This window comes from Ooceraea biroi, chromosome 2, assembly GCF_003672135.1.
Source record: "Ooceraea biroi isolate clonal line C1 chromosome 2, Obir_v5.4, whole genome shotgun sequence".
NCBI classification, from domain to species: domain Eukaryota; kingdom Metazoa; phylum Arthropoda; class Insecta; order Hymenoptera; family Formicidae; genus Ooceraea; species Ooceraea biroi.
In genome coordinates this window covers 17,686,689-17,704,207 of record NC_039507.1, presented here as the reverse complement: position 1 = coordinate 17,704,207, position 17,519 = coordinate 17,686,689, and the positions used below count along the sequence as shown (strand labels likewise).

At 34.1% G+C, this 17,519-nt stretch overlaps 1 protein-coding gene and 1 long non-coding RNA gene across 9 annotated transcripts in view; one reads left to right on the top strand and one right to left on the bottom strand.

Annotated features, from left to right (window-relative positions):
- Positions 1-17,519, top strand: part of LOC105279415 — a 115,457-nt gene that overhangs the window by 10,502 nt on the left and 87,436 nt on the right. For 3 of the 7 annotated variants that reach the window (XR_003406191.1, XR_003406198.1, XR_003406194.1), the window contains exons 6-7: positions 9,033-9,205; positions 10,193-10,653. The exons of 1 other annotated variant lie outside the window; for it this stretch is intronic. This is a non-coding gene — a long non-coding RNA (uncharacterized LOC105279415). Of the gene's footprint in view, positions 1-9,032; positions 9,206-10,192; positions 10,654-15,840; positions 16,449-17,519 lie in introns of those variants that run through there. 3 more of the 7 variants (XR_003406192.1, XR_003406197.1, XR_003406205.1) reach the window with 3 other exon arrangements.
- Positions 1-17,519, bottom strand: part of LOC109610890 (odorant receptor 24a-like) — a 57,607-nt gene that overhangs the window by 618 nt on the left and 39,470 nt on the right. The window contains exons 1-7 of one of the 2 annotated variants that reach the window (XM_026967887.1): positions 8,598-9,036; positions 7,873-7,992; positions 7,614-7,731; positions 7,070-7,334; positions 6,435-6,548; positions 6,233-6,323; positions 107-252 (exon numbers count right to left, since the gene is read on the bottom strand). In XM_026967887.1, the coding sequence (XP_026823688.1) occupies positions 107-252; positions 6,233-6,323; positions 6,435-6,548; positions 7,070-7,334; positions 7,614-7,731; positions 7,873-7,992; positions 8,598-8,765 (1,022 nt within the window). In that variant the 5' untranslated portion in view covers positions 8,766-9,036. Of the gene's footprint in view, positions 1-106; positions 253-6,232; positions 6,324-6,434; positions 6,549-7,069; positions 7,335-7,613; positions 7,732-7,872; positions 7,993-8,597; positions 9,037-17,519 lie in introns of those variants that run through there. The other variant, XM_026967885.1, reaches the window with a different exon arrangement.

Genomic DNA, 17,519 nt, shown 5'->3' with positions numbered 1-17,519 from the left:
GATTTGCAAATATTATAGTTACAACATTACGTTGATTGTTATTCACGCGTATGTTCGTATAAAATTAATAGTTACAACTTTAATATATTATAACAAAATATCTTACGCGGTTGAAAATATGTAATTATAGTGTTCTGTAATTGCTTCACCAACGTAGTTGCTTGCAAATGAAGATAGTAAAATGCCAAGCGTAAAACCAAAGTGCAATACAAAATTTTCCATCTTAAATACAATGCTAATGGCTTGAAAGATCTGAAATAATATGTTACACACTTTTTTGTAATAGATGTTATTAAAGAATTTATATATGTATAAGTAGTAATGGCTTCCGGATAGATATCGCATTCCTTGACAGCTTTGTGCCAATGTTTCACAGATATGCAGTCCGCATCATCAGGGCTGAGCTCCGATACTGAGCTCGCTTGGTGTACGATAGTCCTTATATACCACATTTCCTCCCTATTTCTTCAGTTGGTGGAAGGGTGGAGGGCCGATCATTGTGTTTTTGAGTAATCAACTGATCAATTAGAAAACAGGGAGGGCAGCGTGCCAAATGGGATTTACCTGATAACTTTTATCACGGTTCGTCAATTAGGTTGTCAGGATGCTTGAAAATTTCTAAACCTTCACGATTTTCTGCAAAGTAGCTTTGTGTAGGAACCAAGATAATAGTCTTGTCGTACTGGACGGAATCTCTAGTCTCCATCCAGTGTTCGGCTACGGCTGACTGAAAGAAGTGACCGTATTTGACACATCGCTGATGTTTTATGATCCGTGTACTGATCTTCTTCCCGGTTTCTTCAATGTACACTTTTCCGCAAGAGCATGGAATCTTGTATACACCATTGGGATTGCCAAGGGAAGTCTCTGATCCTTAGGATTGAGTAGCAATTGGGAGACCTTTTTTGAGGTTTAAAGATCACTCTGATGTTGTGTTTACTCAGAACCCTACTAATGCAATCTATCGTGTCTTGAATACAGAAGAACAACTATATATTTTTTCTTCTTGTCTGCATCCGGCGTCTTAGTGTTGTTAACATCTGAAATTTTGTTTCTCAACCTCTGAGTTGTGCGGTTATTATCTTTGGTGGTGTATCCATTCTTTGATAAGCTCTGATTGAGATGTCAGCTCTTCGTTCAGAGAAGTTGGTTCGGAGATGATGAGTGCTCTGTAAACCAGTGAACTAATGACAGAGTTCTTTTGGGCAAGATGATGGGACGTTGCATGAAAATATCGATCTGAGTGTTGGTTTTCGATAAACTCGATGACGCAAGGTGTTGATTCATGCCTACTAATCAGTACATCCAGAAAGGGGATTTGTTATTTTTTCATCCATCGTGAACTGGATGTTGGGGTGTTGAAATTTAATAAATGTGGGGAAGTGAGGTAGGGTTTCCCTACCATGGCTCCATACGACGAAAGCGTCGTCTACATATCGAAACTATGTGGAGGGTTTTAGTGGTAAGATCTTCAGTATTTCATTTTCGAAATGTTCTATGAAGATGTTTGCAATGATAGATGATCCCATTGCTGCTCCAGAGATTTGTTCAAGAATTCTCCTTTGAACTGGAAGTAGATTGAAGTGAGGGAACACTCTATTAATGGAAGAAGGTTAGGAGGGATTATTCCGAATGCCTTGATAATATTCAAAGTATCTTGTACTGGAACATTTGTAAACAAGGATGATACATCGCAGCTCACTAAGATGTCGCTTGGTCCGAGTTTTATCTTGGTGATTCTGTTCACAAAGTCCATTCAATTCGTGATGTGGAAATTGTTGAGACCGGTAAGTCCTTAGAGATGTTTAGTGTGAAAACGGGCTAATTGATAAGTGGGACTGTCACTATTACTATCAATCGGTCGTAATGGATTCTTTGTTAATCTTGGGAAGATCATAAAGTCTGGGAGCTGAGGATTCCTCTGGGGATGAGGTTTTTGTAGTTTTAGGAGATAGATCTGCCTTCTTTCTAAGAGAGGAAGTTTTCTTCTCTACGCTGGACGTCGAATCGCGTTTGAGATCTTTGTACGTTGGAATCCGAGAGTATACCTTAATTGTATTATCTCCTTTGTCCATTATTACCTTAATATTATCTTTTTCCGCTGGTAGAATTAGGATGTCGTCATTCATTTGTAAACTTTAAGTGCTACACGTTCCACTCTGCTGATGTTTTGACTTTACCCAACCCGAAGGATTGGAGATTTCCCTTGGCAATCCCAGGTGTATACAATATCCTTCTTGCGGAAAAGTGTACTTTGGAGAAACCGGGAGCAAGATCAGTACACGGATCAAAAACACACCAGCGATGTGCCAAATACGGTCACTTCTTTCATTCAGCTGTAGCCGAACACTGGATGGAGACTGGAGATTCCATTCAGTACGTCAAGACTACAATCTTAGTACCTTCACAAGGCTTACTGCTAGAAAACATCGTGAAGATTTAGATATTGTGAAACATCCTGATAACCTGATAAAGGGTATCAGGTAAATCCCATTTAGCACTCTGGCTTCCCTGTTTTTTAATTGATCAGCTGATTAATCAAAAACACCATGATCGGCCCTTCACCCTTCCACCAACTGAATAAATAGAGGGGGGGGGGATGTGGGTATATAAGGACTATCGCAAACCAAGGGAACTTACTACTCGGAGCCCAGATGATGCGAACTGCAATGTTTATGAAACGTCGGCACAGAGTTGTCAAGGAATGCGGTATCTATCCGGAAGCCATCACCACTGACGAAAGTAAGAGCCGTGAAAGCCTCACAATCAGAATTTATGTTGTTACGTCCAGATTCCACGGTCCCTTGCTTTCGTAAGAGGCAGATATTAGAATTACGTACATCTCAATATTTTAACACGTGGTATTTATTTTTCACACGACACCGAGCTAAAACCCTCACGGTTGCTGTAAGCCATCGATCAATTTTTACTTATTATTTACTTGTCACACGGTACCAAGATCACGGTTGCCGTAAGACATGCAGCAGTACACGTACCTACCGCAGATCCTTGGGCAAACAATGCTCTTGCAGCAACCCTGAATTTTAACGCATCGTCCGTGTTATCACAGCGACCGTTGCCTCACCTTACCCAAAAACACGTTTCATCACCATCACCGAACAACGATCACCGATCATAAATCACGATCACGTTCTCATCTCATGCTCTCGCTTGTCGATCAAAGTCCAAAGGTGCTCCCGTTACCTAACTACACGCGTCTTCTCATTACCTAATAAGGGCATTTTCATTTCCCACTGCTCCTAGCAATCCTCTCCTAATACATTTTTCCACATATTATAAGAAGGGCAGCGAAAACGCCCTAAAGGATCACTGTTATTCTCATCATAGACCAGCTCGGGTGTTCCGCCACATTCTTTTCCACCCAGAGACTTTCGTTCCATTTTAATAATTTCATTTCACTGGAGCGGTAATCACCTAGTCAGTCAGTGCATTGCTAATAGTGTCAGTGCCATTCAGACGAAAACCGCCTTGCACGATTGTTTTCATCCTGCCAGCCATCCAAAGGTCTCATATTCTGTCGCCCGAGTGTTCTTCATTTCGACACCAACTAATCAGCACCCAAGTGAGCTCTCTCTCTAGTTTTCTCTTATTCTTTTTTCCTTTTTGTTCTTTGCGACTGGTTTGTCAACCCTGCCTCTTGTTTCTTTTCCCTTTTTATCTTCAACCCAAACGGCGGAGCACGAGGAAACCCAACGCGCAACTCAACCACAAACACACGATATTCATCATCAATATTAAGTTTATCAAATCATATTATTTACTTTAAATTATAATTGCTCATTGTACGTTTTAGACTGTATCATTTTGTAATAATTTATTATTCATATTAATTTGTGTTATTTTTATCAATCAGATTCATTCATTATTCGCGTCAGATTTTATTATTTTTATCAATAGGTAATCCTTTTATTTGTAACATTGTAACTTTTAATTATTTCAATTGTACCATCCATTTTTGAACCGACTTACATTATTTTTATCAAATGGTTATACTTTTTGTAAAATTGAATATCACTGAATCCGTTTATTATAATAAAGTGATTTTTATTTGTTGACATTAATTTTTACTTAATTTATTCACCTCTTTCCTTTCTCATTTGATCGCACGAGGTCCTGTCCTTTGTACTAGGGATTAAATTTCCTTACATAAAAAAGGACCGACGAGCAAACTTTAATCTTGAAGAAGCGTAAGAGCGGTCTTTCGCCGTTGACTTTCTTTCCGGTAAGTTAGTCGGCTTAACTCACGTTCACACGTGAGAATGGGTTGTACGTCTGGACGTAACAATATAGGGTAAGAGATACAATCATTGACACGGATATAGTTATTGACACATTAATTTTTTTAATTGAAATTTCTCGACACATGCATGGCTCTTGTGTGAAACATTCATATGCTCGTACAAAGTACTCCTTCATCAATAAGTTTACTGAGTTGGCTTAGATTTCTGTCATTGCGTTTCGAAGCGGTAGCAAACACAATCACTGACCCACTCTTGGCGATGCTCCGAATAGATCAGTGCATGTTTTTGCTGCCCGCTTCGAAACGCAATGACAGAAATCTAAGATAATTCAGTAAATCTGTTGGCGAAAAGGTACTTTGTACGAGCATATAAACTTTGCATACGAGCATCGTGCATGTGACGAGAAATTTAAGTTAAAAGAGTTAATGTGTCAATAACTGTACATCTTACCCTATACAATTTACATATAAAATTTTAGAGATATACACGTATACAGAGTGTTTCACTCTGTTACCGCCGGTTAATGGTAGGCGCGCCGCTCCTGTCTAACCATTTCCATTTGTGATAAACAACTCCCCGCGCGTCTAGCAACCCCGATCGCAAGGCGGTCGCTCGTCGCGCGCTTGTATTCGGCGGTAGGCCGAACTAATACAGAGATTTTTAATAATTAATAACTCGTTAACTATTGCGAAAATTGCAAAATAGTATTTTTCAACAGGATTTTTCGACTCAGTTCAGTCCGCTATATCTGCACACGAGCATTGTCCCATTCTTTCTGAGACACCCTGTATATCTGTATGTACACGCATATCTCTTAAATTAATTGTTAATTAAAATGTGCAAAATGTTTCTCATATGAAATATCTTATATTGTTAATAATTCTACTAATACTATGATTTCAACATATACACAATTATTTTTATGTCATTCTACTTACGAGGGTAGTCCAAAAAGTAATGAGACAAATGCTATTAAAAATACAAAACTGTATTTTTAATCTAAATTCGCATTGTCCTTTAAAAAAATTGTCCCCAGTGAAAACAACTTTCCTCAGTGCGTTATCTACTTTTAGAAGACAAAATTTAGGCCATTTGTAAAAAGCTGTTAGCACTGTGCCTTCATTGCTTTTGCAACCTCTTCATCCTCGCCAAATTTTCGTCCTCTGAACTCCTTCTTGACTTTTGAGAACAACCAGAAGCCACACCCAAACCTAGGGGCTGTACGGAAGGAGAGAAATTATATTAATCTTCTTATTCTTAAAAAATTGTCACACAGATTGCGCGACATGGGACCGCGCATTGTCGTAGTGCAATATAATTTCTTCAATTGTTTTATTCGGACGGTTTTTCTGAATTGGTTTACAACGTTTACTTTAATACATCGATACGTGCGTCAGTCTTCTCGTATGATTGCGCTGGCTATATTTATTATCACATCATTAATGATGGTGCTTGGACGCCCCTTGTCTTCTGCGCTCTCACAACCGGCCAGAGACGCGGCATGCCAACGAAAACATGTTGCTCGTGATACACATTATTCTTTAAAAGCTTCCTGTAACGTTGCATAAGTATCCGAAGCCGATTTTGTTAATCGAACAAAATTGCAAACACAAAATTGAATCACATATCGTTGATCAATATTTTTCTCCACATTGTTTTTCGGAGGCCAACTGCAAACACTATTTATGAGATTAACGCACTAATGATCGATTTACGCACTAATGGTTACAAACTGAACCTATCGGGACGGAATTTTCAAAGTTGATAGAAGAGATGTTCAGGTACATGTAGGTATGCAGGTATCACTTTGCATTCTTTTAAGTCGTCTAGCAAGACGAGTCTCATTACTTTTTGGATCGCCTACGTATAATTGTCTGCAGCTCCAAATCCTGTTCTTTAAACGTCTTGTTGCAATGATGAATAAAACAATTTAATAATTGTGAGATTTAGGTTTTTGCTGAAATTCTTACTCCAAACAGATGAAGGCTCAAGCAAATTACAACTAGCACTATTAGAAGAAACCATGTGTCCTCGAAGTTATATAGATAGAATTTAATAACCCTATGAAAAACATATAATGGTTTATTTTATTGTAATATACATATCCTACACTTTTGTGTGTGTGCGCGCGCGCGTGTTGCGTATGCGCGCCTTGCGTGCAATAGAACATACTTAAGAGTTGTGCGATGAATGTCCACTGCATGACTTATCTTCTTGTCAACCTGCCTCTTGTTCGTCCGATTAGTTACTTCGTCACTAATCCGCATTGCCTGTTCGATACGGTAACTACAAATAAATTACAAATATTGTTTTTCCTAAATTTGTTCTCGAAAATAAAGAAGATTTTATATGTACTAGCAACACAGGCGCGCGCTACGCGCGCTATTTTATTTTTCAATATTAATAATGTTATAGAATAATAATATTCATCTATTATTTATTATATAATAAATAGCACAAATCCTATTCTAAAAAAGGTGTTAAAGGTGTTATTTATTTCATCGTGTTTCATCAATACAAATTTGACAGAATTGACAGCTGCCGTTTTCACGTTCCTAAGAAATAATAAATAAAATTGTCAATATAACCGCACTGACAACCATTAATGACATTCTGACATTCGCAACACGAAGTTCAAGTCACACAAAGTTCGAGCCAAGCGAGAGAACCAATCAGTGTCGCGGAAAAGGAGCCTCAATATTCGATAAAAAAGAACTTCACGCAGTTAATACGCCTTTTTTAGAATAGGAATCATAATGTTCCATTCTGTTTACTTTTACTGTTTTACATTATTTTCTCACTCTTACCTGGCAATGTTAAATAATCCACAACAATATGTAAAGTAACCTGCCACAAGTGTTCCTGCCACTAATAATGTACCTCCAGCTATGTACTGGACTGCGTACAGATGCAGCAAAATAAAATAAAAATATTTTTCTTCATCGACAAAATATTCAGTCCTGATATATATGTTGCGATATGGCTCGGATTTATTTACGAGGAAAAAGATGCCGAAAATTCGCGGCAGAATTGGCAAAAGAGTTATGATGAAGAAAAAGCACATTACGAACACTGAAGATGGTTTAAAAACATATGTAGTGATCAAATAAATCTATCCTCCTTTATAGTATATCGAAATATATCATAAATATATGTTTCAAATTTTTGATGTTTATTATCTTCTTATTTTTGTTCGACTTTTTCATTTTTCTCTAATAATTTGGTAGGTTGCTAATAATACCCACTCTTCTTTGTTACTTACTTTCATGTTCGCACACTTGGAGTATAATATTTTATATTATAAAGCGTGCGCTAAACCATAATAATAAATAATAATTTATATATTCTTACATGTCATTCCAATTGTAGCACATTTTGCAATGTATCCGTATCTTTTTATTATGGCAATTTCTTTTTCGTCCCTTAAGTCACTGCAGATGTACTGAAGATTGTTCAATATGCACTTCACCTATCATATCAATAATATCATTCTTTATTTCTCTGATAAATTTTTAATTATTAATTTTAAATTATAAAAAGTGTAGTGTATGAAGTCTGATTTATATAACACGTTTATGTTTAGAAGCACACTGTAAAAAACTCAACTTACACCATGCGTGTTGATCCAAACAGAATTATAAAGTATTGCGCATATAAGAATTACAATTGATAGAGAGAGAATTTCAACAATAAAGTCAATAGTCCATTCTGTAGTTAGAAATGTTGTAAGCTAAAATTAAGTTAAGGATTTAAAAAATTAGGAAATTATACTCTCATATTTAGCATAAAATGCAAATCTTGCTTGGATATCATTAAATAAACCTTAATGTATCCATTGCTGTAATGTGTTATTGATAATTTAACTCTTTTTGGTTATTGCGAATACTAATAATTTTAATCAAACATCTTTATACCGCCGTAATAAATTTTGACAGACTTCAACAAAAACAGTTTCTAAAGACTAAGAAAAAGAAAGAAGATGATGCTAAGCATGAAGCATCATTGCGAATTTTGCCGATTATTTAATCTTTTCTTAAAAAAGCTTATTCTTAATATTGTCTATAATAATTGCATTACTATTATCACTAATTACAAATAAAAAATTACTAATTATGGCAATCATAAGTTAATACAAAGACATGACAAATTTTTTCTGTTCAAAGTAGTGTTATCAAATAATTTTAAATCTTGCATGAAACTGAAGATATGTTTAGCATCTAAAATAATAATATATGTAACAAAAGTAGGACAAAAATAATAATTATAAATATGAACAACTATATTTTTAATATACTGTGTACAAAAATATACGTCCATTAATATATATTTACATACCTGAAATATAATAAAGCTAATCAAAGTAAGAGAAAACACAGAACACTGAAGTTGAACAAGCATTGTTCGATGGTAGGGCCATAACCCAATTGCGACCATAGAAAGTCGATGAATATAAAGAAAGTGAGTATCCATATAGGTCACTCTTGTTCGAGCTTCCACACGCATTTGGGAGAGATATATTGAGATAAAAGAATTTCATCTATTTCCTTCTTTGAATAAAGAATATTATATGATATTTTTCTTCTAGCGTAGTTTGCAATGCAAAATTCTCTAATTTAACAGAAATTTACCGAAAAAAGTAACATAAAATATCAAGATGTAATGTAAGCTGCTATAGAAATAATTTGCTCGCAATTTACGAGGGAGAGAAAAGTGGGCGATTAATCGATCGATTTGGCGCCACAACGAAAGTACAATATTTATTTCTCACAGAAAAATAGTCATTGCATGATGTCTTGACCGAAGTTCGCGCAAGCGCAATTGATGTTTCCAAGCATTACGTCTTCGCGTTCTTCATTGTAGTCCGCGCATTCGTAGAGTACACATGTTTCTTAAAAGGAGCACTACCTGGCTGATCGTACGTACACGTCAGTTTTGATATGATGGTAAGTATATAACATATCATACATCAGTATCTACAACTTATCACGTTTGAAACGAATGTTGAATTGCATTCTCAAAGTTTTTGGAAAACACTTTGGAGAACACTTTATTTATTAAATTGCAACATATAGTCGGTGTTGTAATGTTTAATATGTTTAATATTTAATGACAATATAGGTTGTGTAACATATTCGTTATTGAAAACATTAAAAAGCAGGAGGAATATACAATCTGTTTAATAAGAGAGTGCCTGGTGATACTTTTATATAAAAACTTTTTAGACTGCAAATTTCAGTGGGGGCCGGTAAAGTTCTACGGAACCCTTTCTCTAAGATATTTTGTAGAGAAAGCTTCAATTATCATTCGAGCTTTATGAAAGACAAATTTTGCCATAAATGCCGCCTACACATTGCGATTCGAAACTGTGTCACGTGGCCATCATAATCCCTTGATGTTAATCCAACCCAAAACATTTGGACATAATAGAATAGAATAGAAGTAATATCTGAATAGAATAGAAGTGAATAGAAAGAAACTTATTATCGGTGGTTACTAGATATACATTCAATTAGTTTCCATCTTTGGGTTCATTTTGATGTTACATGCAGTGAAATGTAAAAATAATGCAGATTCATTCTGTTTATTCATTTTCTAACTATTTCAAGCACTATTTCAAAACGGAACTGTTAAGAACGGAAACCCATCTACGAGTTTATTCTTCGAGTTGGTTATTTTAACACAATATTAGCTGATTTATATTAATATCATTTTTGTATAGAACATATAATAGTAAACTGCATAATTATTATTATATATAGTATACATAATATATAATAATAATTATACAGTTTGGGGGAGGCAGCTGGAATCACTTTGACCTTGACATATGTTGTCCTCCTGAGTGACCTTCAGAATGTTTTCGTTGGCGGTCATTCTTCATTGAAGAGTTATTAACAGCAAAAATTTAATGATTTTGCACGAATTTTCAGTTGTCCATGCAAAGCAAGAACATGATATTGACAAAGTCGAACGGTAAGGTATGAAAATCCCGGCGCACATGTACGCAGAAGGGCGTTTAACGAGATATACGCGGATAAATGGATCGAACGCGGAGAAGCGAGTGATTTGGCCAACGAGGTCTTCGGATTTGACCCTGAACAGTGAACAGTTATTACAGGAACAGGTTGCAGTGCTTGCAGGACATTGTGCAGTGAATAGAACAGTGAATAGAAACACGCAGTGAACAGCCGCGAAAAATTAAGATCAAATTGAAGTGTGCGCAATGCGTGGGGCCCCTTCGACCCACCGTCATTGAACGCGGGAAAATTCTGCACGAGGATAGGATAACTACAACCCTTCGTAGCGCCGATACTACGCCACCCTCGACATTTTGCAAGAGAAACTATCGTCTCAGAATGACTTCAGGAATCTACCATTAACCGGCGATACGGTAAGTCTGGGACACCCTGTATAGTATAGAGGTCTTCGTTCCGAGTAATCCGCCCTAGGTTTTAGTTGTCGCTCGTTGTTTATTAAAAAGTTATTAACAAAAGAAGTTTCGAAAATATCGTAATTATTTTGAATATTGAAAGGTATAAACGACTAATATGTATATGAACGAAGGAAAGAAAGTTATTTAAAGCAGTGAATCGTAAATATATAGAATAGTTTCTTTTAATATAAATACAAAGTATTCTTTACTTTAACCAAAGCACAAACAGTTAAATATAAAATTCTCTGCTTTAACCAAAAAAAACACAAATAGTTAAATACAAATAATTCTCTTTAATCAAAAGCAACTTCGAAAGAATACATTTAGTTTTAAGAACTTTTAATTGGATTAAAATTTAGATCCAACATTTCTTTAAAATAAACGCTGTAACTATATACACGGCTGCGTTGAAGTTGTCCAAATTCCTACAAAACATAAAAAACAATAATATTTATTTGATATAGTTATCAATTAAATTTAAATAACGAAATCTATCTTTAACATTGTGCTTCCTCTATACACACACGGACTTCGTCGACCTCATACGGAATCATTTACTAATCATTAAACATTGTTTTTATTAATAACTTTTTAATACACAATGACCGCTGGCTCAAACCTTTTGTAGATTACTCGGGAAGATGACCTCTATAATATATATATATATATATATATATATATATATCAAGTTCCCACTTCAAGTGGACTCGCAACAGTTGCAAACGTATGCAAAACTATTAAACTTTTTTTCAGAAATATGAAGAAAGAGCAATTAGAGTGAACGCTGATATTAGTGCATGTGTTGTCGTAAGACAATATATAATTCCAATTAGAAATACATTAGTACGTTTCGGCTCAAATTCGTAGCCATCTTCAGCAATAATATTGAAAAAATTATTCTCACATTCCTCCGTAAACTTATGGTGAAAGCTTCTTTTGTTAATAACTTTTCAATGAAGAATGACCGTCGGCTGAGTGACCTTCTGAAGGTCACTCAGGAGGATGTCCTTGACATATATCAAGGTCAAAGCAATTCCAGCTGCCTTCCCTAAACGGCATAATTATCTTATATGTATACGTATTGACACATAATGTATAACAGTTTTACCGAAGCAAAGTTTTCTAAAGATGTTGAATAAAGACTGTATTTCATGATAAGGCTTAGTGCCTTTTTGCAACAGAAACAACATTAATCTTTGCACGCGTACAGGTGCAACGTACCATCGAACATTATATCTGCGAAGTAATAGGTAAATAATAAAATGAATATTTGAAAATGATAATTTGAAATATCAAAAATGTTGATGGTAAAAAACTTAGAGTAGAAATATATGTTTTACAGACGATGTTTGCAAATATTATATTTACAATATCACGTTGATTGTTATTCACGCGAATGTTAATATATTTGTGTAAAATTAATATTGACGATTTTAGAGTATTATAATAATCTTAACATATCTTAAAATATTTTACGCGGTTGAAAATATGTAATTATAGTGATCTGTAATTGCTTACCCATGTAGTTGCCTCCTAATGAACATATTAAAATGCTAACTGTAAAAGCACAATGTAATAGAAAAGTTTGCATCCTATGTAAACGAACAGCTTGACAGATCTGAAATAATATGTTACACATTTCACGTTTTTATACGATATTATTAAAAAATTGATTGTATATAAAATTTAAGGGTTGTCACCGCGGCCATGTTGAATTGTGACATTAGAAGCAAAAAATGACACGCTGAGAATTCTTGTGTGCCATTTTCTAATAAAAAGATATTTTGATAAAAAAAAAACACTACAGATCGCTTCAGCATACTTGTAAAATGCTCCGATAACTAAGCTTTTCTGTTAACAATCATTCAATAGCCGTAAAATGACTATATGAAACTTGCTAATATGGTCATACGGAATGACTGCGCATGTGCAATACTATTTTCATATTACCGGTGATGAATCGTATATTTTTGGTCAATAATTTTTTCCATACTCTTTTCCGGAGTCAAACTTCAAACAAAGTACTCTATCGATCACTAAATCTACTACTACCTGAACCGATTGGAACGGAATTTTCAAAGTTGATAGACGAGATGTTCAGGGGTAAATATTTACCTTTACACAGCCCGCACCAAATGACCTCCGATTGACCTTGACATTGACCTTGACCCCTAACACGGTCAAGGTCATTGACCTTTTCCAATGCTCATTGTTCATTAGAAAATTATTAACAAAAGCAGTAAGAGAATGAAGTATAAGAATTTGTAAATTAGTAACAAAACAAGTTGGAATAATTATGCACATAAGGAAACATAAGTTTCGAAAATATAGTAGTTATTTTGAATATGAACGAACAAAATTTATTTCAAGCAGTGAATCATTAATATATAGAATAGTTTGTTTATAAATATAAAGTATTCTTTATTTTAACCAAAAGCACAAAACAGATAAATACAAATAATTTTTTGCTTTAATCGAAATTAAAGACTTATTAAGGATTATTATTTATTTGTTCAACTGAATATACCATTATTTATATAATTAATGGAAAATTAATGGAAAATTAATCGAACACTTAACGCACTGACTATACGACACACTGGTTACGTTTGATTTCTGACAATATAAGAATATGACTGTGAAAATTTGTATATAAACATAGCCATAAATACAGGCGAAGCCCGTCCTTCAAATTTATCCCAAAGATACAAGTCTAATCCAACCCGTGTCCAAGAAGTAATAGAATCTATTAAATAAATTTAAACAACGATTTACTGCTTTAAAAACGATTTTCTTCATCTTACCTACAATTATAATAATCTTATTGATTATTTGTGTAATATGGAAGTATTATGTGTCCAAGAAGTAATAGAATCAGTATTAAATTTATATTGTTAATAACTTTTTAATGAACAATGAGCATTGGAAAAGGTCAATGACCTTGACCTTGTTAGGGGTCAAGGTCAATGTCAAGGTCAATCGAAGGTCATTTGGTGCGGGCTGTGTAAAGGTAAATATTTACCCAAAATTTAATAATTGTGAGATTTAATGTTTTGCTTAAATTCTTACTCCAAACATATGAAGGCTCAAACAAATTACAATAATCGCTATTAGAAGAATGTATGTTCCTTGGAAGTTATGTAGAAAAAATTCAGAAAACCTATGAAAAACATAAAAATGTTTCATTTTATATGTAATATAAATATCCTAAAATTATGCTATGTGTGCGTGCGTGTCTGCCTGTATACATGGAACATACTCAAAAGCTGTGCGATGAATGCCCACTGCATGATTAAGTTTCTTGCTGATCTCCCTTTTCCGATTAGTTACTTCGTCACTATTTATCCGCATTGCCTGTTCGATACGGTAGCTACAAATAAAATACAAATTTTTTTCAAACTTTGTTCACGAAAATAAAGAAAATTTTATATATAATCACAATGCTCCATTCTGTTTTACTTTTACTATTGTTAAATTACTTTCTCTCTCTTACCTGGCAATGTTAAATAATCCACAAAAATATGTAATGTATCCTGATGTCAATATTCCTGCTGCTACTAATGTACCTCCTATTATATACTGGACTGCGTACAGATGCAGCAAAATAAAAAAAAAAAAATATTTTTCTTCATCGACAAAATATTCAGTTCTGATATATATATATATATATATATATCGCAATATATATATATATATCATATATATATATCATATATATCATATATATCATATATATATATATATATATCATATATATATATATATTGCGATATGGCTCAGATTTATTTACAAGGAAAAAGATGTCGAAAATCCGCGGCAGAATTGGCAGAAGAGTGAAGATGATTAAAACACACATTGCCGACACTGAAGATATTTTAAAATAATAATTAGCGAAATAATCACACACACCTCCTCTTTGGTATATCGAAATATAGCATAAATATGTGTGTCAAAGTTTTGACTATTTTATTATCTTCTTATTTTTCCAACTTTCTCATTTTTCTGTAATAATCTGATAGCTTGCTACCGATCTTCTTTTTCATTTATTTTCATATTTGCAAACTTTGATATAATAATTTTATATTGAAATGCGTGCGCTAAGAAATAATAAAAAATAATTGATATATTCTTACAAGTTACTCCAATTGCAATACATTGTGCTATGTGTCCATAACTTTTTAATATAGCAATTTCATTTTCATCCTTTAACTCACTGCAGATGTACTGAAGATTTTCCAATAGACGCTTCACCTATCGTATCAACAATATATCAGACAATTCTCTATTTCTCTGATAAATTTTACAAAAAGTTATATAACGTAGTCTGATTTATATAACACGTTTATGTTTTGGAGTACCCTGTAAAACCTCACAACATCCATGTTAATCCATAAAGAATTATATTGTATAAAAGATAAAAGAACAAAAAGTGATATAGAAAGAATTTCAACGATAAAGTCGATAGTCCATGCTGTAGTTAGAACTGTTGTAAGCTGCAATTAATATATTTATTCAAAAAATTAGGAGATTGCAGTCTCATTTGGTTAGCGTGCAAAAGTTGGTTAGATATCGTTAAATAAACCTTAATACAATTTGTAATTGATAATTTAACTCTTATTTGGTTTTTGCAAATAGTAAATAATAATATAAATAATAAATTATTTATTTTATATTTTATCTTATTCTATTTTATAATAATATTAATATTTTTAGGCAAAGATATTATTATTTATAGCGTCGTAATAAATCCTAACAGATTTCAACAAAAACAATTACTAAAGATTAAAAGAAAGGAGAAATATAACGCTTATTATGAAATTAAGCATGCGATTTTTGCCGAGTATTTAATCTTTCCCTAAGAAGGCTTATTATGGAATATCATTCCTTCATATTATGGAATAATTACAATGTACATTGTTATAATACTATTACTAAATATAAATTAAAAATTACTAATATCAATCATAAGTTAATAACTCATGACAAACTATTTTTTGTTTATAAAAGTGTTGTCAGATGATTTTAAATCTTACATAAAATTGAAACGATATTTATCATATAAAAAATATATGTAATAAAAGAAAATAATAATAATAAACACCTATACAATATAAAAAAATGTACGCCTATTACTAAATATTTACATACCTGGAATATAATAAAACTAATTATAGTAAAAGAAAACATACAAGAATGTAGTTGAACAAGTATTGTTCGATGGTAAGGCCATAACCCAATTGCGACCAGAGAAATTCGATGAATGTAAAGAAAATGAGTATCAATACAGGTCACTGTAGTTCGCGTTTCCACGCGCATTTGGGATATATCACGATAAAACAATTTCATCTATTTCCTTCTTCGAATAAAAAATATGTAATATTTTTCTCCTAGCGTACTTTCCAAGGCAAAATTCCTTACCTGAATATAAATATACTGACGAAAGTAACATAAAATATCAAGATGTAATGTAAGGTGCTATAGAAACGATTTGCTCGCAATTTGCGCGGGAGAGAAAAGTGGGCGATTAACCGATCGATTTGGCGCCATAACGAAAGTACAAAGGAATTGTATTTCTCACAGAAAAATAGTCATTGCATGATGTCTTGACCGAAGTTCGCGCAAGCGCAATTGATTTTTCCAAGCAGTACGTCTTCGCGTTCTTCATTATGGTCCGCGCATTCGTAGCATACACATGTTTCTTAAAAGGAGCGCTCCCTGGGTGATCGTACGTATACGTCAAGTTTGATAAAATGGTAATTATTAGGGGTGTGATTTAGTTTTGAGGGTTTTTTGCTCAAAAACGCATGTATTTAAATATGATAATGAATGAATACCTTAATCAAAATATTTCCCTTCGTTTTCTATAACTTTTTCCCATCTTTCTGGCAAGAGATCGATTCCACCACGATAAAATAACTCTTCTTTTCAGTTGATCCATTCGTCGACGAATTTTCGCACTTCTTCCAAATTATGAAAGTGTGTATCCTCTAAAGTGTGTTGCATCGACCGGGACAAATAATAATCGCATGGAGCAATGTCCGGAGAATACGCGGGGTGCGGTAAGACTTCCCATTCGAGCTCTAATAGTGTTTCTTTCACTGATAACGCAACGTCAGGTCGAGCGTTGTCACGAAGAAGAATCACTTTCCGTCGTTTACTCGCAATTAGTGGTCGTTTTTGGTCCAATGCTTGCTTCAACTTGTACAATTGGTGTCGATAACGATCAGCCGTGACAGTCTCATGCGGATTTAACAGCTCATAGTACACTATCCCACCAAATACAGAGCATTACTTTTGCACCGTGAAAATTGCGTCTCGGAGTAGATGTTGATGGTTCGCCTGGATCCACCCAGGATTTTCTGCGTTTCGGATTATCAAAATAGATGCACTTTTCATCCCCAGTAACAATCCGAGACAAAAGACTCTTCTTTTTTTGCCTGGCGATCAACGAAATGCAAATGTTCAACCGGTTCGCAATGGCACTTTCCGATAATTCATGTCGAACCCATTTCCCTTCTTTCTGAATTTTTCCCATTTTATGTAAATGTTTGGTAACTGTTGTACGATCAACATTTAATGCTCTGGCAAGTTCTGAAGTGGATCGTGTTGGATTTTCGTGCAATAATGCTTGCAAATCTGCATTTTCAAGCTTTCTTGGTTGTCCCGAGCGTTCTTTGTCCTTCACATCAGTATCACCACTTTTAAAGCGTCTAAACCAGTATTCACACGTCTTAATTGATGGGGCAGAATCACCATAAGTTTCCACAAGAATTCTATAACCGTCAGCGGCAGTTTTCTTTTGATTAAAAAACAAAAGCAACGCA